Source organism: Pogonomyrmex barbatus, unplaced genomic scaffold (assembly GCF_055798465.1).
Source record: "Pogonomyrmex barbatus isolate J1 unplaced genomic scaffold, ASM5579846v1 scaffold17, whole genome shotgun sequence".
NCBI classification, from domain to species: domain Eukaryota; kingdom Metazoa; phylum Arthropoda; class Insecta; order Hymenoptera; family Formicidae; genus Pogonomyrmex; species Pogonomyrmex barbatus.
In genome coordinates, this window is record NW_028297113.1 from 6,085,958 (window position 1) to 6,109,061 (window position 23,104).

Here is a 23,104-nt window from a genome sequence, read left to right on the forward strand (position 1 = left end):
CCGGGTTTAATCTATTTCATAATTATAAGTCTGTTCGTTTCAGGTGAATTTCTACCGTTCATCTTTTCTCTTTTTCTCTCCAACGTGAAAAGAAAAGGAAGAAAGATGAACCACACGAGAAATTCAGTCGAAAAGAACAATCCTTATGTTCGCGTTGCTTGTCCTCCTAGTATTTTTGCATCTAAAATGAAACGGACATATATGGACGTATATGGGAGGAAGCGGGCATCGAAGAAAGATAGAATGAGAAACGTGAGTGCAGAAAGTGCTGATAACGCGGACAAATTTAAGCACGCTAGCTTCCATTTTTCAATCTCGTCAGTTCATTCTTCGCGTCGCGTGCGGTTTTTCGCGTTACCGATAACCTCGGTCAACCTCGGTTTTCACCTCGGAATAACGTGAAATATTCGTGAATTTTCTCGAATATTCCCAATCGATAGCAACGTACACCTGTTTATAACACGTATGAGTAAGTTTGTAGAACGGTACAACGGACGGCAGATATATATTTGAAATTTCCAAGTTTAGTCCGAAAACCGATCTGAGACACTGTTCCCCCGTCACGAGCACCGACCGGGAAGTCAACGGATATGGCTTCAACTAAAGTCGATTGGGGACAATACACCGATGAACAAGACAAATTGGTATCAAAGGTAAGACGGGACTGTTTCTCGGACACGTGTGAGCGCGAACCTTTTGATGTTTACAATACTCATTTCATGATCTTAATTACTCCCAAGATATCACTGTCAGTTCGCATTTAGATCCATGACGTTTTGTTTTTTTATTATTTTCCATATGAATGATAATTCTGCTCTCGTATGGCTGATTTGTTTCTTGTTTTCATTTGCATTTCTATCTTCAAAGAAATTAGATGATCTGTGAACCACTGATGTCAAATTAATGCAGTCACTTATTATATGTTTTATATATATGTATACAGGTGACAGATTTGAACTTGGATAAACCAAAGCAAACATCCATACCTGCTCCGTCCATTAAAGATGGAGATCCTAAGAGTGATGATGATACATCTGAGGAGCAAATCTCACCAGCGGAGAAATCACTCTTACAAAAAATTATAAGGAAAGGATTAGTGGAAACGACGAAAGATATAGAGGTTCAAAGAAAGGACCCAAATTCTCCATTATTTAGCGTCAAAACTTTTGACGCACTTCATCTGTAAGTAATATTATAGTATTATTAATTTTTAATATTGTAAAATAAATTTTCTGAATTTGTTATATTTGCTACTAATTCAGTGTTACATTTATACATATACCTATTAATTACAAATTATAAATATTTTTTCTTATTTTATCTTATAGCAAACCTGCCTTATTAAAAGGAGTTTATGCTATGGGATTTAACGCACCATCAAGAATTCAAGAAACTGCTTTACCTACTCTACTTGCCGATCCGTAAGCATCAATTGGCATCAATTGCTTCTGGTTTCCTTGACTTTTTTATGCAAATTCATTTTATTTGCATGCAAAAATTTTTTTAGACCACAGAATATGATTGCACAGTCTCAATCTGGTACGGGTAAAACAGCTGCATTCGTTCTCGCCATGTTGAGTCGAGTAGATGTAACAAAGGAATATCCACAAGTACTTTGTTTATCACCAACTTATGAACTAGCAATTCAAACCGGTGAAGTAGCAGCAAAGATGTCGCGCTTCTGTCCCGAGATAAAAATAAAGTACGCTGTAAGAGGAGAAGAAAGTAATGTATTTTCTTACGTACTTTTAAAAATTCCATTAGAATAGATTCTCTAAAATTAATGTTACTTTAATTGTTTTAGTAAGCCGTGGATCAAAGATCACGGAACATATTATTATAGGAACTCCAGGTAAAGTGTTAGATTGGGGGCAAAAATTCAAATTCTTTGATTTAAGCAAGATATCTGTATTTGTGTTGGACGAAGCAGACGTTATGATTGCTACACAGGGTCATCAAGATCAATGTATTCGTATCCACAAGTAATTTTTCAAAAATGTTTAATATTTAATTGGTTAAATCTTTCATGAAATATTTAAGGTATATTTATTTCATATTATAGATTACTGCCACGTACATGTCAAATGATGTTCTTCTCTGCGACGTATGAGCCTGAAGTGATGAACTTTGCAGAGATTATAGTCAGTAATCCACTAATAATACGGTTATTAAGAGAAGAAGAGAGTTTAGATAATATTAAACAATATTATATCAAATGCGAAAATATAGACGAAAAATATACAGCTATCACTAATATCTACGGCGTGATTACTATCGGACAGGCGATTATCTTTTGTCATGTAAGATCGAATGTATATTAATTGTTTATTATATTCTACAAGCAGCTACTCATGTATAATGATATGTAATGTCATTTTATTTTTCAGACAAAGAAGACAGCTAGTTGGTTGGCAGAAAAAATGTCGAAAGATGGGCACGCGGTAGCAATATTGTCTGGTGACTTGACAGTGGAACAGAGGATTTCTGTATTGGACAGATTTAGAGCAGGGCTTGAAAAAGTTCTTATCACTACGAATGTTTTAGCTAGAGGTAGATACAAATAAATTTCAATATATAGTATGTATATATGATTCATATAATATATGGTAATATATAATATTTGTGGTAGGCATTGATGTGGAACAGGTGACGATAGTAGTCAATTTCGATCTGCCGATGGACCAAAAGCGACAAGCTGATTGTGAGACATACCTGCATAGAATCGGAAGAACGGGGCGATTTGGCAAGTCAGGAATTGCCATCAATTTGATCGACTCGCCGCATGCGATGCAATTGTGCAAAGATATAGAGAGACATTTTGGCAAGAAAATCCATTACCTCGACGCGGAGGATGCGGATGAAATTGAAAAAATCGGAGCTTAAGATATTATGCTTTTTATTAAGGATGTACCTAGGCTTTAATATAATGTTTTTTAAAGGGGACTTCTCTCTTTGTATTTTGAATATGAAATATTTCTTTTCCAACCATGTGACGATGTGACTACACTAGGAAACTGCTTTTCTTTTGTCTTGTACTCCTCTCTTTCTCTATTTGTCTGGCTATATTTTATATAATTCATTGGATCAAAACAAGGCAATTAGACATGATTGAAATTGTTTTTATATTGTATGTGCTAAATATACATACATATAAAATATACTGATCTATTTGGCATCATTAAAAACTCCAATCTGCTTACCGAAGAAAAATTAATGGAATGTTTATTTTTTTGTTTATATAACGTTACAACGTTCTCCTTGACACTAAAATAATTTACGCATTGACTTACTTCAAAATTTAAACAAAAATATTTCATATACTAATATGGGATAATATGGAAAAGCATGAATATGATAAGAATATTTTTTCATTATACCTGTCGTCTCAAGTAATCACGCATATGATCAACCTAAATATCTTCTTGAATGTTTATGATTTCAGAAAATAATAATAGTTTAAAATTCCATAAGCATAATATTCTGAAAATATAAATGTCAATAGATATTTGAGATGATCACGAAATTTCGTATAAAATTAAGAGATGGTGACAAATTGTATCTTGATATATTTATATCGTCATTAACTTACGTTCCATTGTTTAAGAAAAGGAATATAATTAAAAGTAATGTAATAATATATATATATATATATATATATATATATATATATTTATATCCTATTCTAAATAAAACTTTTCTCTCTGTACTTATCAACCTTTTTAATTATTTATTCATTGGCATAATATAGTTTGTAATATTATAAGTACGGCATGGAGAGATCAATTGTAATTTAAACATACATTTATTCAGACAGAAAATAAATTTAACATTACAAAATTATGAAAGTCTAAATAATTAACCTTCCATAATTAAAGCATACATTCATTTTTACATTTGCGTCTTTTGTGAGTTACTATAACTAGAAAATTTTTTTTTGTATAAAATATAAGCGTTGAACACAAAAGCTGTTCATTTTTGCATCTGGATTTGTGAAACAATCGTAAATATGGAATATGAGATATATAACGATGGATAGAATTATTGAAATTTTATTTAAAAGTTATTGAATTGTTTATCATAATTCCATCTTCTGTATACACTCGTTAACAAGTTCGTTTCACATAATTATTTTTACATTAAATGCCATTTGAAACCTTTGGAAATGCACTATATTTTATGTTTATTAAATGAAATAAAACTAACGCGAATTGTATTCATAACAATATTACAGATTCGTAGAATAAAATAAATGTGTGAAACAGCGCTTCGTAACAATGGTTTCATATCTTATCGCCTGTAATGTTTCAAAGTACAAATTGTACGAGACCGTACGGATATTTCCTTCATTCCGTTCGAACGGAACCAATGTTCAGAACTATTTGAACAACGTTGCACGGTGTAATCGCGTTTCGAGCAAGATTGCAGCACGGACTGTCTCTTCTTCAGTCTTTGTCTTAAATTTCTATCTTTACATCATGCCACCCATGCCACCCATGCCACCCATGCCGCCCATGCCACCCATACCGCCCATCGGTGGCTGTTCCTCTTTGGGCAATTCGGTGACGACTGCTTCCGCCGTCGTCAGGAGCGAGGCCACACCTGCGGCGTCTACAAGTGCTGTACGCACTACCTTCGTGGGATCGATGATGCCCTTCTCGATCATATCGACGTACTCATCATTCAAGGCATCATAGCCGAGCTTGCCTTCGCTTACTTTAGCTACTACAACGCTAGCGTCGACGCCGGCATTCTGCGCGATTTGCAGACATGGTATACGCAAAGCATTCGCTACGATCTTGATTCCAGTCTCCTGATCGCCGTTCACAGCTTTCAGCTGTCGCAATACTGGTATGCACCTCAACAGTGCGGTGCCACCTGTAAGAAACCAATAACATTACGTTTAACATTACGTTTGTGTGCTACGTCGGGACAAGTTAGAGATTAATTATATTCACCTCCGGGAACGATTCCTTCTTCAACGGCAGCACGAGTGGCGTTGAGCGCATCGTGCACACGGTCTTTCTTTTCGTTAACTTCTACTTCGCTGCTTCCACCAACTCGCAGGACAGCAACACCGGATGCTAATCTAGCTAAACGTTCCTGCAGCTTCTCTTTCTCATAATCGGATGTGGTGTTTTCGATTTGATTTCTGATCTGATCGGCTCTTCTGTCGATATCAGCTTTCTTTCCTTTACCCTTTAAGATGAGAGTATCGTCTTTCGTAATGATGACTTCTCCTACTTGACCCAAGTCACTTGCCTGCAAAAGAAGATTATATTTAATTAATATTATATATTTAGATTTAACTTTCGGCTTTTACTATATCATATATTAAATAAAAAAATTTTCCATTGTAATCGTGTCCTATTAAAGATTATAAGTTTTAAACATAATCAAGATCAAACTTTTTTTTACGTAATGTAAAGATAATTTATTAATCAAGACTCTAATGCATAGATATTTTTACCTGAACATCTTCTAATTTGATGAGATTGGCATCGTCGCCGAACACAATACCACCGGTAGATATCGCCATATCCTGAAGAGTTGCTTTTCTATTATCACCAAAACCGGGAGCTTTAACTGCGGCCACTTGCAACCCAATTTTCAAACGATTGACAACAAGGGTTGACAAGGCTTCGCCGTCTACATCCTCAGCAATTATGACAAGAGGTTTGCGTTGCGAATTTGCCAGTTCCAAAGCGGGTATAATGCTCTGAACGGAAGAGATTTTCTTCTCGCTAAAAAGAATGAGCGCGTCTTGGAATTCGACCTTGGTTCCTTTACTAGAGTTGATGAAGTATGGAGAAATATAGCCCCTGTCGAATTTCATTCCTTCTATGACCTCCAACTCGTCGTCAAGTGTTTTGCCATCCTTCACGGTAATCACACCTTCTTTTCCAACTTTCTTCATAGCGTCCGAGATCAAGTTGCCAATCGCTTTGTCGCCATTAGCTGATATCGTCGCTACTTGAGCAATTTCTTCGGGTGTCGTAACAGGTTTACTTAGAGTCTTCAATTCATCTTTAACTTTCTCTACTGCTAACATTACACCTACAAAAGACCACAGACTCCTAAATGTTATTTCGGAGCACTCGTTATAAAAATATTCTCAATAAATCAGTGAATCATATTTCATAAAAAATATTGTCGGTAATGTAAATAGTTTTTTATATCTTAGGTCAAAGTTCAAGGTTTCCTAAGACTGAAATATAAGACAAACACCGTTCATATACATTAATGTGATATATCAAAAACATACCTCTTCTAATTTCTATAGGATTGGCACCTTTGCTAATCTTTTCAAATCCTTCTTTGGCTATTGCTCTGGCTAATATAGTTGCAGTTGTAGTGCCATCACCAGCTTCTTCATTAGTATTGTTAGCTACATTCTGTACTAATTTAGCTCCAATATTTTGAAACTTGTCCTTTAACTCAACACCCTTTGCCACTGTCACACCATCCTTTGTGATCTTTGGACTTCCCCAGCTTTGTTCTAATATAACATTACGTCCTTTAGGACCCATCGTTACAGCAACGGCATCTGCCAAAATGTCTACGCCTTGCAACATTAAGGCACGAACCTCCGCGCCAAAACGTACATCTTTGGCATAACTGCGCGCCTGCAACTGGCGCAAGGCAGCTCCTCTTAACATGATAGGTAGTCGATACATCTGTAAAAAAAATATACAATAATCTTTCAACTTTAAATCATCTGATGCAAACCCTTTCAATCATAAAAAATTCTTTTAAATAATAATAATGACTTTTTATTTATAGAAATTTCTATGAATATAAATTAACTTCAGTTCGAATTAATCAACTTTTTATCTCTTTTTAATTTCAAGAACTAAAAAAGTAAATTAAATTAAGATTAAAGTTAATCCACATTGGCAGAAATAAACAATAGCCGATTATTCGCAATGAAGTGCGATTATGTAAAGTCTCGCGTGGTGTGACAATTGGAGGTTAACGTTTACGAGATCCCGCGGGAACTGAAAATCATCGCTCGACTAATCGCATGCATTTGTCTTTTTTCCTCTTTCTCTCTCTTCCACAAATTATTTATAAAAGAGGAAAGAGAGAAGATATTTCGCCATTGCTCGCGTGCGAGGAATGTCCCGGCCGGCTAAAAACTCGCCCCAGCGAACCTTCTCGAACTTCCCAGAAAAGCACGTGGTGCAATTTCGTGGCTTGTGGTCGGCTCACCTTCGATTCTCCTTGATGATTCCGCAACGGAACGGATCGATGATCAGTATCGGAAGCTGAGTAGATAGAAGATCGGTACGGCGTGAACCGAGCGTTGTCTCACGATTAGAAGACGAGTGCTCCGAAGAGACGAGAATGTGCGCTATCACATGGGTGTAGCGACGGGAGACGGGGATCTTTTCACGCGTGCGCGGTAACGATTCTCAATGGCGTGCGTACTTCATCGAAATACATGGCGCAAACCTCCTATCGTTGTTTCCGGTTTATTAATTCACCGGTTTATTAATTAATAAACTGATTTAAGTTATTGATTAATAAGTAAATTAATTAATAATATAAAGACCGACAAATTTATGGGAATTCGCATGGCTGTTAAAATTTAAACAATAAACTTATAATATTAATTTTATGAGTAATTATTATTTTGATGTGATTTCCTTAGATTAGACGTGTATACATATATATTTTTAACCTAATATTCAATTTTATATTAAACTAAATTTTAATTTTATTCATTGATATACATCATTAATATAAATAAAAAGGTATTGAAAATGTACATCCGGGTTCCAAAAGTTCCTACATCAATATATCTAAGTACATGTATGTCTGGCTAGTCACGTGACTTCTTACGCATGGCGAGAGCTAAACGGTGGAAGGATATCTCTGTCTATCGTTGAATGAGTGATCTTCTATTCTTTCCACTTCTCCCCTCGCCCATCAACAATTCGATTGAACTTAACCTTAATGTAATGGATTAATCCTGAATAATGAAACATTGATAATTGACCCGATATCATATGTGAGAATTGATCGTACTGGATATTAGCAGGAGCTATTTTCTTTCAAAGTTCAATCGAAAATTCTCGATTTTAATATTGCGATATGCCGAGAGATTCAACGAAGCTGAATCCGCGTGGCGTAGGTTCTAGAAAGTACGGCGATTCTGCGTGATGCAATCGGCCGGTCGACAACGGTCATTTTTTTTATGTTTCTTCGTTAGTTATCGCGCTGTTATAAGATACAATGATCCTTCTACATGGAAATTTATAAAAACGATAAAATAAAGTTGCAATTTTAATTAGATTTATTCATAATGCGAGACAATTTGGTTTTCAATGCCACGGGTATACGCGGAATGATTAATGTCCTGAGATAAAGATAAAGATGTGTATATATGTTTGATATGTGTAACTTTGCGTGATAAGGCATCAATAACCTCACATATACATCGGAAATATTAGAAAGAAAGCATCTTGCATTATGCCTTTGCTCTCATCAAACGTAGAGATAATGGTTTTTGTATGTTGCATCATCAAAAAAAAAATTCAAATTCGACAGAGGAAAGAATTCTTATTGTTTGATTTTATTATGGATGCTATATTTATAGATTTACTACTTTATTATTGCATTAAAATGGATTTACTACTTTACTGCTGTATTAAAATTTTATTTTTCGGTTTCATCAAACTTCGAACATGTCTCACCTTAAATATTAATTCACCTAATAAGAAATTATGTCTATGACTTAATCTTATCTTTTTTTATCTCATGCTATTAATAGTTATCTTACAGCCTATCAATATTTCTATGGAGAATCAGACATTGCTCGTTTTTCTATAGAAAGCATAGATTGCATAATTACAGCTCTTTTTATAAATTTCTCAAATTGATATAAAATAGACTTTAAGTACAGAAAATCAACTTGCAGAAAACTCAAAGTCTAAAATTAGATCTTAAAATTTTCTATGTTCATTTTTAGCAACATAGATTAATTTTATTCTCAGTTTTGAACTCACTTTTCATCTTTTTTCCATTTTTAGAACTAGAGATAAAGATTGAAATTAATCTACATTAATAGCAATGAATATATTAATATATACAACACGATTTTATTATATGGAAAGATCTTTAAGCATTTTTAAAATTGTGGACTTTGTATTGTCTGGCAAAATACATCAAAATTTCTTCTTTCCCTTCTGTCCCTTTCGAATCGTCTCGCGAAAAACCATCAGAAATTAACGAAGGGATTTCTTGCTCAAAATCAAATGAAAATTCCTTAAAATTGTAGAAAAAAGAAATCTGTTCTATGATCGATGGTGCGCCTTGCAAGCGTCGCGTTTCTTACGTAACCATTCGCGATCCTTCTCTGATCAATGTACATGATACGCGTTGTGGAAGAAGAGCGGAGGTAGGTCGGAGGAAGGGGCAGCATCACGGAAAGGAAGCTTCGAGAACGTGATGTTCGCGCGCGCGCGTGCACTGCCCCGTCTCGTTGCTTGCCGGTCCGGTCCGATCCGAGCGCAGTTTAGGTTACACAACGTGCACGAGTCGTCGACAACGTGCGTTCGCCGCCGGTTTCGCATTTTGATCGATTCGGTGATTGCGAAAGAAGATCTACAACTATGGTGAGATATGGTTCTCCGTAGATCAACGTGAGAAAGAGACGACAGCGAGAATTCCTCTCTTTGTCTTTTTCTCTCTCGCGGGAAAAATTTGCATGTCAGCACGTTTCTTTATTTTTCGATAACCCTCGAATGATCCTCGTATCTACGCGACGATGTTCTATCTACGCTTAGAACGATGCTATAACGACTTTCGAAAACGAATCTGAAATATTTTTGTCGTTTCTCGTCATTGTCGCCAGTCGCCTCGACGCGAATCACATTTGTTTATGAATTTGTAGAGATTGAAAGGAATCGGTATCTCGATTGAGATTTTATTCTCGCTATTCGTATAATAATTTAATAATTAAATATGCAGGTATTTTTTGCTAAATCTTTTGTCACAAAAGAAGTTTTGTTTGTAGCAACTTTTATCGTCATCCTTTTGAATTTCTCTGTCAAATATGTATTTGTGGAAGTGATTAATTGTATAAGTTAGATATATTTAATGGAACTTTGTGAATTTAGTCATTAATTAATGAATAAAGACTTGATTAATAGATTAATCATCATCTCCATTTTTACCAATACAAATTAACTTTAATTTCTGCTTAATTTCAGTTTATTTTTTATCATTTTTTTAATTCTAAAAAATTAAAAAAAGAATAAATTAATTCAAGATTAAAATTAATCTATATTGATTGAAATGTGTTTATAACTTCTTGACACAACTGAGCTTAAAATTTGAAGTCGAAATGTACAGATTAATTATTGTCAATAACTGTCTATATATTTTCAGGCTGCCAATGCTGTGAAGAGGCTGATTCCTCTTTTTGATAGAGTTCTCGTACAAAGGGCTGAAGCTATTACGAAAACGAAAGGTGGTATTGTATTACCAGAAAAAGCGCAAGCAAAAGTTCTCCAAGGCACTGTTATAGCCACAGGTCCTGGAGCGAGGAACGATGTATGTACATAAAACAATTTCTACAATTTTTCTTTTAAAACTATTCAAAAATATTTATTAATAATTATTATTTTTTTTTTATCAGAAAGGAGAACATGTGCCTTTAAGTATTAAAATTGGAGATGTTGTATTACTCCCCGAATATGGTGGCACAAAAGTTGAGCTTGAGGACAACAAAGAATACCACTTGTTCCGCGAATCGGATATATTAGCCAAAGTAGAAGTTTAACTCGTTGAATTTAAGTTGCGTTTTCTTCAGTTTTGTTAATGCTATAAATCGTTCTAGAATTTCATGAACAGCGAAAACATGTATACATTGATTCACATGCAATCTAAAGTTCTTTTAAAAAGACCTAAGTTCTTCAAAGAATTTGTTACTGCTAAGATGCCATTGTTTCTTACTATACATACAATTTTCTGATAAAATAAAGCATTTATCTATTGTATTTATGCTATTATCATTATATAACTTATTATTTTAATATCAATGATGATTTTGTCAGAAAGCAAGGAAATCCAATTGCATTCCAATATTTTTTTCAAAGGGAATATATTCAAGGTAGAGAAGGATTCTAATCTTATTAATTATTTCTATCAATAATAAATCAATTTAACAATCTCAGTTCATAGACTTTAATTCTTAGAATTACAAAAAGATAAAAAGCAAGTTACATTGATTGATCTATATTCGCAGAAATAGTGATTTGTCAATAATTTTTAGACGATTTAGAAGTATATGATATATAAGGAATAATGAATTTTAAATATATATTAATAAGAAATTAATATTTAATTAGAATACACAATTGAATATACGATATTCATCAGATCACATATATGATCAATAAAGATAAATTCCTTTTTTTCATTTATCACTTCAATTTAATGCCTTTCTTTACACCTGCTTTGATACCTGAGATTTCTCCTGCATAGCGAGTCAATTCCTTCCTTATTTCTCGTACCTACAAAAAATAATTTTTTTGTAAAACATTCCAAATATCTTCATATAAAACAATAAAAGTTTGATCTTTATTCTTTATACTTACTGCACCCTTCCTGCGAATCTTGGCTTTACGATATTTATTTCTGTGTTTTACTCGCGGATTGCGCAGTTCCTTCTTGCGATAAGGCGTGAGACCTTTATTCTTTAATATTTGGTATGTTATTGGTCTCTTGGCTATCTCTTCATTTGTATTATTGTCTTTCTCGTCAATCATTATCTTGTTATCATGCTTCTCTTCAATATCCAGCTCTTCATCTGTAGTCATTTCCTCATCCAAACTATCGGATAGTGAATGTTCCATAATTTCTTTTTTATGCGCCAATTTTTTAATCAAACTAGTAGATCTTGGAGATTTTTCATTAATTTGTTTTTGAGAATCTGATATGCTATACAGAGGTTTGCCTTCTTTCATTGCTTTCAATATCTCTGTTATTTCCTCTAACAAATTTCCCTGCTCCGACTGTAATTGATGAAGCAGTTGATGGTACTGCTCCAAACGCTTTATCACCGGATGCGACTTCACTGGTAATTCCTTGGCTCTCAGCATTAAACAAAATGAAATATTTATACAATAATTTAATATAATCTCATATTTGGTTCTGACGAAAGTTACTGCACTACAATCGGGACATGTTCCGTTTTTTACTAATTCGAGGAAAGGTACCAAAATATTCTTTGCCTCTGTCATATATTCTGTAATAAAAAAAAATACTTATTTAATGTGATAAACATTTCTAACAGTATTTGTTTATAATTATATAATAACATACAAAAAATATAATTTTCATTTAGCCAAAAAGTGTATGTTCGTATATATAGATTTTTGAACTTTGAAGAGTATGTCAAAAATAGAAAAATACATTATACATTTATTATCACTATAAAAATTGACACTAATTGTTATAACCAATAATAAATTAGATGTAAAAGGCAATAATTGCTATACCTTTAAAAGTATCGATCATGATCATAAAAGATTCCTTATCAGATACTAGTTCATTATCTTCCTGAACAATTTTGCTGTCCTCTATGACTTCAGATATTTTATTTTTACTAAAATTTGAACCATCAAGAGTTAAATGTTGTCCCATCGATCTTAAATGTAGCCTTTTTCCTTCTTCCTCTTCCATGTCTGCATTGACCAAGTCCTTCTGAGGCGCCGATGCATAATCTGTATATTTGAAATCTGATGAATAAAAAGTTTTTGCCTTATTGCCCCAAGCTCTATCATTTGGCATATCATAATCCTCTTGTGCTCCTTCAATGTCAGATTCCATTGAATCTTGCTGATCATCTTCACTTTCATCTTGCAGTTTGTAGACTTCATCATCACTATCAAAGTCTTCAGTAACACGTTGTTGTCGTACCTTTTCTAGCAATTTTCTCTCAGTTTCCGTATATTCTTCTTCCGAGTCTGTTACAGCATTTATATCTATATCCTCAATATCATCTTCCATATCTTCGTCGATGTCCTCATTGGGAAGCCTTTTTGTTCTATCACATAATATAAAAAAATTAATTCATAAAATAACATAGAAAAAAACGTTAGTGGCGATTAAAAACTAAAATCTTAAAAAGCATACAATTTTCAAAATATAGATTTATAATTTATTCATCTGTACTGTTCTTTCAAATGAAATTAACAATGTTTTATTTTACATTACAGTTATATTAAATTTTGTTCGTATATATATATATATATATATATATATATATAATAATAATAATAATTATTATTATTATTATTATTAACTATTTCAATCTTTACAATTTCATCTTTATCGATTTAATAAATCAATTTTTTTAAACGTTACCTTTTTTTGTGAACCATTCTTGCAAGTGTTTCAGGATATTTCGAAGGAATATAAATAATTTCCACGTTACTTCTACATGTGCAACCATAAACCTTAAAAACAGAAAGATATAAATTGATGTAGATTGTCCAATTGTGCACCTCTTGCTTTTCCAAAAAAAAGCCTAGAGATGGCGCACTCATCTACACTGCACTACACTATTCTACACTGCTTGATTAAGGTCATTGCAAGGTGCATTGCGTGAAAATTACAATTCGCGAATGATTCTGTTATAAAGTCGCGAATGATCAATCAATCGATTATTAAATAGTCTCTAACATTATTACAATTATTTGGAGGTATTTAATTACGATTGTTTGGTTGTTTACGGTTTTAAAATCGGATTATAATTTTTTTATGTGCAATGGTCCTTAATGATTTACATTTTATATAGAGCAGATTATTAAAAGTATAACCAGTATAGACGTGTCGCAAAAAAAGAAGAAAAATGCGTTGTCCCGCAGATTTAGTTATGCAAACCATATATTTTCATTCATTTATTTAATAAAATTTAAAACGGTAGAAACGCTATGAAAATTTGAAATATTCCTAAAGAAATATATACATTTAAAATATTATTATAATATATGTGTGTGTGTGTGTGTGTGTGTGTGTGTGTGTGTGTGTGTGTGTGTGTATGTGTGTGTGTAATGTAATATAAAAATAAAAATATAATATATAAAAATATAAAAAATGTAAAACACAAAAATATATAAAAAAATAAAATATAATGTGATGATAAAAGAATATAAGTTCCGAAGATAGATTTTTCTTCAATTTCGTTGTCTTCTACATTTTTATTTTTCATAAAATATCATTCGCACGCGAAATGTACAAATTATTATTAGAGTCTGAATCGGCGTAGTCATGCTATAATAGCATGCTATAATCAGCCGCCGTGAGAATCAAGGCGGTTAGAGCACGCGTTGCGTATGGGAAGGTATCATCGCCTTTCGTCTCCTTATCTCGGCGCCACGTGCCTCGTCGCCGCGTACGATTCTATTTACGAACAATAAGCACAATGCTCCCTATCACGTCGCTTGAGCGGGCGACGCTGCCCCAGTTTCACTTTGCCAATAATGATCGTCTCGGAGACGCCAAACAACCCGTGCTCGCTTGCGCTACGCGCGTTTTAAATACGGAAACGCACGGTCTTGCATAATGTCTCGTCTCGTCTCTCCCGTTTTCGTTCACCCCCGAATACATTTGTTTACGTCGACGACACCCCTCGCCGAAACTGCGCTGCCGTAATGCGAGACGCCACAGTCATTTCCGTATCGCGATAATAACCGTTCTGTATATTCCCGGCGAAATATTGTATGTAACATGATACTCGAGAATCTAGGTGAATGTCTTAATCTCGATGCGATACTAACAGTAAATGAAAATAATTGGGATTTGAAATGTAAAGACTCTTTGTTGTCAAGGATATGTCAAGGAACATTTTTTATTCTTTAGCTTTTTAAAAATTTAATTTCTTGAGAAAATTAATAACAGCGCTGCGTTTTTTTTATATTTCAACTTTTTTTCCAAAAATAAAAAAAAAAATTTGTAATTTCCTGCAACACAATAACATATCTCGCTAATATTAAAAAATAATTGTTCCCACGGCTGCCTTTTGACACGTCAAAAAACACAATTTCCGCGACGACGGCCGCATGATACTAAATAATATTCGATAACAAATTTATTTGACATAAAAAAAAAAAACGCAAGAATAAAATTTGACTTCGAGAATTCGAATTTTTTTTTCTTTTTTACAAATGGATAAAAGAACAGATGATCTTAAAATCTTAATTTCTTTTCTTCCTCTATATTTTTCACAATATATTTACAAGAAATTTTACAAGGAAGCGAGAGCGATATCTTTCGAAGGTGCTATTAGGTCTATAAGTGGCATGTATCCGGTAATCTACATTTACAAAACTACATTTACAAAGTTGCTTCTATTGGCGAGAGAGTCGTTAACGGTATCGCGGGCCGGTTTTATCGTTTCTTTACGCGTTCTAACAGGTTGTAGAGCGACCATGCGCATGTAGCTCAATTTCCGTTCCCTTTGCTGTTCCTCGATATCGATCTTGTTCAGGAGATAGGGACCGCTAGTCATCATGCCGAACGCTCCGAGTGGCGCCAGAAACACTATGGCGATTACGGATATCCTCACCACATCGAGGGCTAACTCTATTTTCATAGGGTCGCCTTCTTCTCTAGCACGCTCAAATGCCATCGGCGCTAACGCCGCCTATAGTTTTCGAAATATCATCAATCGTCGAATAATCAATTTTTTTTTCCATCTCCAATAAAGAATTCACGCTCGGAGCGAGGAAGGTACGCGTTTTACCTGTAAAGTTCCTTTCGGTACCCAAGCGATGGCGACGAAGAATCGTTCCTTCCATGTAAAAGGCATTCGAAATGTTGTTAAATAGGCGGTGGTGGTGCGCACCTAAATTTGAAAAGGTGTATAAAATTTTTATAGCATCGCCAGCGATATATTTCGTATTTATGAGATAGATGATACGAAAAGAAGCAACGTCATCGCGAGAAGATTAATCTTTAAATTTTATTTCGAAGTAAAGTCGAATATAAAATACATAAAGTAGAGTTTCCTACTTGCGCTTTTGAAACTTATTTATTTTTCACACCACACACACACACACACACACACACACACACACATCTTACTCGAAATAACTTACGGATATTCCCATAAGTATACAAGCGAGATAAAGTCCAAATCTGGATATAGCCCAGTTTCGAAAGTCAATATCGGCACCGACCACGCCTCCTAAAATCGGCTGCACGAAATGCCAGACGAAATAAAATGTCTTGTGAAAAAATGTCGTCTGTAAAGAAAATAATCAAGTTCAATTTCTTCATATAGATTAATAAATTTTTTAAGCTCGATATATGCAAATGCAAGAAGAATTAAGGCGACGATCAAAATTACGAGCCAATTAAAAGATGAAAAAAATGTAATACTTATTCATTGAAGATGACTAATGTAAATATGTACATCTTTTTCACTAGCAACTTCAACATCCTCATAAATAAATATATTACATTTTTTTGATCTTTTAATTGACTCATAATTTTGATGCCTTAATTCTCCTTCATATAGAAATTTCTATCTAGTTCTATCAGAGATAATGAGTGGCACGAGTTAATGAAGACGAGAAAATTTTGTAAGATGAATTCTGGCAAAATGTGAACATTTATTTATCTACTATAACTACTTACGTCATACGATATCGTTAAGAGTCGCCATCCATGAATAGCAATGAATGATAATATGATAATAGCGAGATATCCTCCACCTGTGACCGCCAGTCTGGATGCTGCTGTGGTACACGTTAAAGATGCAAGAGTTAAGCCAGCAATGCGATACAACGTTGCATATTTCTGAGATCCAACAGCAAAAAGAATTTAGACAGATAGATTTAGAGATAATTAATGAATTAGAGATAATTAAATGAATATGTGACGTTTCATTTGTACGAATAATAATAAAATTTTTGCCGCATCGTTATCACGATGCTTGGGGGTCCCGTGTAATAATTTTTCATGACTCGACAAAATTATTTTCAAATTTTTATCCGGTCAAATTTTTAAGTGCTTCAGCAAAAGTATCGAGAGATGCGGCAGCGTCGTGCACCAAGTTCATATTTTATATAAATATGCGCTAAATGCGATCGAATGAAAGACTGTTTCTTCGCTTCCGTAAAACTTCAACTTTCGCGCGCACGACGACGTGAGCGATATTTTAATAAAATATCGCAAAAAAAAAAGGCGTTAATAAGTTCTGCTCTTGTTAGTTCAGATTACACGAACGTGCCCTCACGCGATACGTGACCCGAATTGCGTAATCTCTCGGATGCGGGGAAAATGAATAAAGTACCTACGTGATTGCGATGAGGGAAAAAGGCCAGGGCGAAGCCCAAGATAATTCCCACTATAAGTCCCAGAAGGAAATCTCGAATCCCCCCGGGGATATAGGACCACCATTCTGTTCTCCTGTCATCTAGGAAGATGTATGACTCGCTTTATGGAAACCTCTTTGTTTTTTACGTTTAGATTTTTTTATACAGCTCGCCACCAGCTTGCCGGTGCCCGACATCGCAAACCGTTAAGGCGTCAAGGGTCATGGCAAGCTATGAAATTTTTACCGTATAAATATCGCGATTCATACTGAAGAGAGATAACGAAATATGATTTCTCGAAGATGTATCGTTTTCGATCGCAGCGAAATTTTCTGTTCTCCCGAAGATTCCCGAGATCATTTTTCTTGGGAGAGATACAATCTAAATCTCTGATACGAAAGCAATTCCCTTCCCCAATTTTTTAATAAAATTTTATCTTCTATTCTATTTAAGAAGTCGAAAAATTTCCTCTTTGAAAATTTCCGTTATTCGGAAGATTAAGGTAAGAAGAAGCTTCGTAAATGTCAGTATGTCATTACGATTTTCTTACGATTTTCTGTATACCGTTGCTAAAAACGAAAGAGAAGCAGATGGAAAACAAAGACACGATGTGGACATCGTCGATGGATGCCGCGGTACATAACAAGCTGGCAAATTCTTTGTCCTCTCCGTATCCTTGTTCAGCTAAGGCAAGCATGCAGTTGACTATTACTACAGGAGACATACAGGCCACGATTGTCCTTGAAGGGAATTTATCGTTTTTTATAAATTGTCTTTACATTCTCACATGACAATCTCACGACAACTTTTTAGTTCTACATTATAAATCTTCAAATCTTTTTTGAATCATCAATTCTTAATATTCAACAATGATAACAATTTTTTTTTTTTTATACGATTATTCCTTATCAAAATATATTTGATAAAAATTTTATTTAATCAGCGATAATTATTAAGCTAAAAAAAATATAAAAGAATTTCTGTAATCATCCCCCCCCCCCCTCCCGATTTTCTGTGAATTTTCGTGCGGCATGAAAGTAAAAACGCGGCGGGGACTCACCCCGTCATGAAGGACCAATTCCACGGGTACTCGAGGAGATATTTAGACGAGACGGTGACCGCCAGCATTTCGACGGTGCACGGGACGAGGGCCAGGAGGGTCACGAACACTGGATGCGCCTTCAGCGCGGTCGTCGTCAGCTTCAGGCCCGCACGTACCATAATGAAGGTCAGGCAGAAGGTCCTGATCTTGGAAGTTATGCCCGGGCCGAGCATGTCGTGTATGTTGTAAACGTCGGTGTTGCGCAGTATTATGCCGGCGAGGAGCATGCCGAAGATGGGCGGGAGGTGTAAGTGGGGGATGCAGGCGAGGGTCCAGCCGAGGGCGTAGGAAAAAATGACGAGGACGAAGAGGCCAAACACGCTGCCGCCGGGTAGGATCATGTCGCCCAGTAGGAAATACAAAACGGCCCAGACCAGCAGGATTAGGCCGCTCACGGTCGCGAGCCAGAAGAGGTCCGCCCATGTCAGCTGTAGGCCGAAACACGCGGAGATCACGTCGGTCACGAGGATCTCCCGTAACACGGGGTTGCAGAAAGTCGCGCGGTGACAGCAGGTGTTGTCCTCGTACTCCCCCTCGTCCTCGTCCCGCCCTATCCAAATCGATCTGGAAGCGTAATTCTGAACTTAACTAACTTAATGAGTTTGTAATGAGTTAATATTATGTGTGTGTCAATGGCTCTCGCGATTGTCTAGCCAAATGGAAATGGCTTCGCTTCTATCGACGCAGGAATCATCACTCGCCTACGTGGATTCCTTGCTTGCTTCTCTCGTATCCATACGTTATTCGATGCTCGCGCGTCTGTGGAGGTGGACGCAGTCGGTTCATCTTTAGGGATAGGTTGCATAAGACGGAAACGTACACAACGGCCGCTTTATCTACTTGCACCAACACACGGCTTGCGCCTCACCAAACTGTTCTCTCGAGATTGAATCCCTTATTGGTTTCTATTACGCGCGCTAATGCGTGAACCAAACGCGGCATTACAAATTCGCCTTTGGAAATGCATGACGCGTGTATCTCGATCTGCTTTAACCAATTTCGCGCTACATTCACTCTCCTGCGTGTCCTTCTTTTAAAAAAAGGCGTGTTCAAAATGATTTTTTTACACGCTTAAAGATTCAAAAATATTAATTTGCCGAGAATCGGAGAACCGGAAGAACATAGTTCCATGATACATACGCGTTTAAACACACATATTTAAAAAAATAGTAAAAATAATATATGTAAAATATTAGTAAAAAATTAGTCGCGATTTTCGCAGCATTTTGTGTGACAAAATTATAATTTCCAAATAATTTTTCGTGTGTCTAAAAGATAAAGAAAAAGTAGTTTTTTGAAAATCGAAGTTCGGAAATCTTCCTGGTAAAAGGTAGACTCGATGGTCTTCTATTTCATATATTATATTTTTTTTTTTAATAAAAAAAAATGTAACTTTATTAATAAATGTATTGTAATAAAATATGTAGATTTAGAGAAATTCGTGTATATTGAAATTCTGTTCAAAGTTACATTTTATCGATTCCTTGCTGAATCACGCCATATTGTTTCGCGTCTCGTCTTCTCGATCAACGAGTCAAAATCCTCGAGGATATTTTCCTTACTCTTTCGCGGACGTACACGACGGCAATCTCGTCTCTAAATGCAAATAGAAGCTATTACCGGCGATGTACTCGTTCTTAATTTATTCCATAATCGAGATGTTTCCGTGAAATATTCGCGGTCCCGCGCACCTGGTTTAATATCCCTTTTTTTCGGTGAGGTCATCGAGGTATATACCCCGCGAAATAGAAGAAGGGGCATCACGAGGAAGAACGGGACACGATAGATCTACAGATGTTGAGGATGAGCGAGAGGAAACGAGAGAGAGAGAGAGACTTTTAAGGAAGGCAACCGACGCTTTGGCGGGAGACTTCAAAGGATTCCATGGATATTGAATAATTCCGGGTACGCATCGTCTTATGAAATATTCCCGGTTAAAAGCATAACTTTATGTTCGACTGGCCAGGATCCTTCATTTCGTCGCCAAGGATTACGATAGGTATTACGATCTGAATATAATCGCACGGGCCATTTTGCCTACGATCGATCTCTCCCTTGTCGCGTCACGAAGATTCAATCCATCTCGTCGGTCTTAATGTACGGCTTTATTATTATGCGAAATCAAACACGCGTGTTCGATCTTCTCTTCCAAGATTTACGATCGATCCAGCGGGGAAATAATTTTTGACGCGTCGCGATTTTTCAGCAGCTGTTTTCGCTAACGGCGAATTGTTGAGAAAATTCCGAAGCGAAAGAAGGTGCTCGTGGAGAATGTCTGTTGGAGGAAGCAGCTTCCAGTATCTAAAATCGAGTTACGATAATAATATAGGTCGCGCTTATGATCACTTTTAGAACCTCCGAAATTCGCCGCGTTAGTGGATGATGACGGCTGAATGGTCGAGGAGCGAACTACCCTCTACAGCTGGGAGCGAGAATTAGTAAACGAGGCCTGAAACTGCCAGTTTTTTTTGGCGTCAGCTTGCGGCATAGGACGTGGCGTTTAGTTAAAGTTCCTCATCGTGGCCCACTTTCGCTTGTGAATTATGCTTACATTATTAGACGGTTCAGGTTGCATCTACGGGTAAGTTTACTACTTATTATATAACTTTTCCACGAACTAATATTTTCCACAAAATGATTTGTTAAGATTAAAATTGTTGAAAATACTAGGAAGACTAAAGCAAACAAATCTACTAGATAAGAAAAAAAATATCGGTAATTGCGCCCATTATTATCAATCAAGAGTTAAAAAAGCTTCATTAGACATCAATTTAGATATTAATTTTTGTGATTCTTCAATATTTAATTTTAGATATTTTTGTGATTAATGATACATTTTTTAAATATTTAAAACGTAAAATTTGATTTGTAGTCAACATAAAATAAAGTTTCGTCGTCTTTAATAATTCTGAGAAAAACGTTATAAAAATTATTTATTAACTCACGAACTTTCAAAGTACATACATTTTTAGGTGGAAATGTATCAGTTCCAAGAAATTTTATACGGCGTAGCATAACTAGTTGCAAAAATAACTTTAGTTATTTGAAAAGTTTAAATAAAATAAAGTCAAATTTATCGATGGTCCGCCAAGTTTAACTATTCTAACCCGGCGTCTGTGCGTGCGCCAATAGCATCGTCCATCCCCCTTTGCAACATCGCTAACCCCCCCCCCCCCCTACTCACTCCCCGTCGTTTCTCTTCTACGCGCGCATTCTCCCAACCCCTCTTGCCCCATTTACCCTCTCCAGCACCGTGGTTCACTTCCACTTGACGCTTCCACCCCCGTGAGAATATTCAGTTCGCGAGCGATGCTCGCCGTGATCGTGCCGAAATTTTGATTGGCTCGCTTGGTTTCGCTCCTACGAGAGCAGTACCGTGACAAAGAAAAAGGGATCAGAATCACAAACTTTTGCCGACTGTTTTTGCGCGTTTCCTTTGCGTTTGCGGAATCACGTACGCAGCCTCGCGCGCGTGTGGAAATCCAGCAAATCAGATATACATTTATACGAATGTAAGTCGATTCTTACGAATTTTCGTGTGCAATCTGTGATCGATTTGGTGCTATAAATCGGAGCATTTGATATTTTCAATTCGCACAAGGTAAGTCTCCGGTCTTTTATATACTTAAAAAATATTTCATAAATTTACATAATTATAAGTTAAATATTCATTATATATATATATTATGATTGTTATATTTATTATGATTTCCATGCCAAAATTATTCGTTTCGTATGTTTTTTTAATCTTTGATGCAATATTAAAAATTATATTGCAAGAGAGTAAAATCATATAATTTTTAATAACATTAATTTAAAATAAACTAAAGATAATAATTTATAATTGACGAAAGAAGATAAAAAAACAAGAAGCTTCAACGTATGCGTATTTTAGAATATATTTTACAAATTTTACACGAAAAAGAAATGCTGTAAAATCCGCAATTGCCTTCAGCGGCATATCCAATCGCGCTCGTTAGCGATATAATCGTACGAGCGATTGGTTCAATAAACAAAGAGACGACGGCGAAGCCGCCATAGCATAAATACAATTATTGCGATTGTCGGAGGAACGAGTAAATACAATGTTAATCCGTCGCAAAAAACGCGCGTTATTATGCGTTTTTCTCTGTGTTGCTCCCCTGTTTTAGGACACATCTCGTTAAACACACAGTTTCGTACGAGCGTCACTTCCGTACTGGTTCACGTGAGCCTCACAATGCCCAAACATTGTTAGAAGAATAGTAAAGTATGCACGAGCTCGGGAGAGCGGTATCAGCTGTCGCATAAAGTTTTGCCGTGTCTCGAAGACATTCGCCGCACGTTGAAGATCAGACCGCCGTTCGTCCGATAGGGACGTCGGTTTGTTCGACGGGGGTTGTTAATAAAAACGCGGTGCACGTTATCGCAAGCGCACTCGACGTCGACCCTCGTGTCGCCTGTTAAACGTTTTTATAACCGACGTCGAGGAGGATATCCGAGCCAGTTCCGGAAGATACGCGAGGTACAACCACGGACCCATAGTTATAACTTCGCCGTGTCGTTGACGCCACGATTAAATCCGGACGTAATCGCGGCGCGATGGTATCGCGACTCTCGACGGTCGTCGCGGCGACAGCGGCGGCGTTAACGAATCGAACGAGTGGAACGGAAGAAATAATAAACGAGACCG

At 35.9% G+C, this 23,104-nt stretch overlaps 5 protein-coding genes across 5 annotated transcripts; 2 read left to right on the top strand and 3 right to left on the bottom strand.

Annotated features, from left to right (window-relative positions):
• Window positions 1-278: 278 nt before the first annotated feature.
• Dbp80 (putative ATP-dependent RNA helicase Dbp80) lies at window positions 279-2,943 on the top strand. Its single transcript, XM_011646703.2, has 8 exons — window positions 279-653; window positions 944-1,182; window positions 1,329-1,421; window positions 1,508-1,725; window positions 1,805-1,982; window positions 2,063-2,300; window positions 2,388-2,550; window positions 2,630-2,943. Exons 1-8 carry the CDS (start codon window positions 591-593, stop codon window positions 2,881-2,883), a joined length of 1,446 nt encoding a protein of 481 aa, XP_011645005.2. The 5' UTR covers window positions 279-590; the 3' UTR covers window positions 2,884-2,943.
• Window positions 2,944-3,783: 840 nt separating this feature from the next.
• Window positions 3,784-7,377, bottom strand: LOC105432082 (heat shock protein 60A). The gene is made up of 5 exons (XM_011646702.3): window positions 7,210-7,377; window positions 6,263-6,674; window positions 5,468-6,054; window positions 4,956-5,259; window positions 3,784-4,875 (listed from the first exon to the last, which is right to left on the bottom strand). Exons 2-5 carry the CDS (start codon window positions 6,672-6,674, stop codon window positions 4,469-4,471), a joined length of 1,710 nt encoding a protein of 569 aa, XP_011645004.2. The 5' UTR covers window positions 7,210-7,377; the 3' UTR covers window positions 3,784-4,468.
• Window positions 7,378-9,833: 2,456 nt separating this feature from the next.
• Window positions 9,834-11,003, top strand: LOC105432081 (10 kDa heat shock protein, mitochondrial). Its single transcript, XM_089074377.1, has 3 exons — window positions 9,834-9,972; window positions 10,393-10,557; window positions 10,643-11,003. The coding sequence occupies exons 1-3, from the start codon at window positions 9,967-9,969 to the stop codon at window positions 10,784-10,786; spliced, it is 315 nt and encodes a 104-aa protein (XP_088930503.1). The 5' UTR covers window positions 9,834-9,966; the 3' UTR covers window positions 10,787-11,003.
• A 171-nt stretch (window positions 11,004-11,174) lies between these two features.
• Sas10 (UTP3 small subunit processome component Sas10) lies at window positions 11,175-13,531 on the bottom strand. The gene is made up of 4 exons (XM_011646700.2): window positions 13,375-13,531; window positions 12,507-13,054; window positions 11,604-12,253; window positions 11,175-11,519 (listed from the first exon to the last, which is right to left on the bottom strand). Exons 1-4 carry the CDS (start codon window positions 13,389-13,391, stop codon window positions 11,430-11,432), a joined length of 1,305 nt encoding a protein of 434 aa, XP_011645002.2. The 5' UTR covers window positions 13,392-13,531; the 3' UTR covers window positions 11,175-11,429.
• Window positions 13,532-14,164: 633 nt separating this feature from the next.
• LOC105432164 (sodium/hydrogen exchanger 9B1) lies at window positions 14,165-21,587 on the bottom strand. The gene is given in 9 exon segments (XM_089074378.1): window positions 14,165-15,375; window positions 15,377-15,655; window positions 15,755-15,856; window positions 16,110-16,256; window positions 16,651-16,812; window positions 17,313-17,431; window positions 17,895-18,070; window positions 18,391-18,996; window positions 19,155-21,587. Coding segments are annotated over 9 exon segments (1,704 nt in total). The 5' UTR covers window positions 19,238-21,587; the 3' UTR covers window positions 14,165-15,345.
• Window positions 21,588-23,104: the final 1,517 nt, after the last annotated feature.

What these genes read in the sequence shown, in the direction of transcription:
- Dbp80 (XM_011646703.2), top strand. Translation starts at nt 591, where the DNA reads ATGGCTTCAACTAAAGTCGATTGGGGACAATACACCGATGAACAAGAC. An exon ending in CCTACTCTACTTGCCGATCC is followed by an intron (nt 1,422 to 1,507) that starts GTAAGCATCAAT and finishes AAATTTTTTTAG; the next exon opens with ACCACAGAATATGATTGCAC. An exon ending in CAATGTATTCGTATCCACAA is followed by an intron (nt 1,983 to 2,062) that starts GTAATTTTTCAA and finishes TTCATATTATAG; the next exon opens with ATTACTGCCACGTACATGTC.
- LOC105432082 (XM_011646702.3), bottom strand. Translation starts at nt 6,674, where the DNA reads ATGTATCGACTACCTATCATGTTAAGAGGAGCTGCCTTGCGCCAGTTG. An exon ending in TCCTATAGAAATTAGAAGAG is followed by an intron (nt 6,055 to 6,262) that starts GTATGTTTTTGA and finishes GGTCTTTTGTAG; the next exon opens with GTGTAATGTTAGCAGTAGAG. An exon ending in TCAAATTAGAAGATGTTCAG is followed by an intron (nt 5,260 to 5,467) that starts GTAAAAATATCT and finishes CTTCTTTTGCAG; the next exon opens with GCAAGTGACTTGGGTCAAGT.
- LOC105432081 (XM_089074377.1), top strand. An exon ending in GTCCTGGAGCGAGGAACGAT is followed by an intron (nt 10,558 to 10,642) that starts GTATGTACATAA and finishes TTTTTTTATCAG; the next exon opens with AAAGGAGAACATGTGCCTTT.
- Sas10 (XM_011646700.2), bottom strand. An exon ending in CATGATCGATACTTTTAAAG is followed by an intron (nt 12,254 to 12,506) that starts GTATAGCAATTA and finishes TTTTTATTACAG; the next exon opens with AATATATGACAGAGGCAAAG. An exon ending in AGATTCGCAGGAAGGGTGCA is followed by an intron (nt 11,520 to 11,603) that starts GTAAGTATAAAG and finishes TATTTTTTGTAG; the next exon opens with GTACGAGAAATAAGGAAGGA.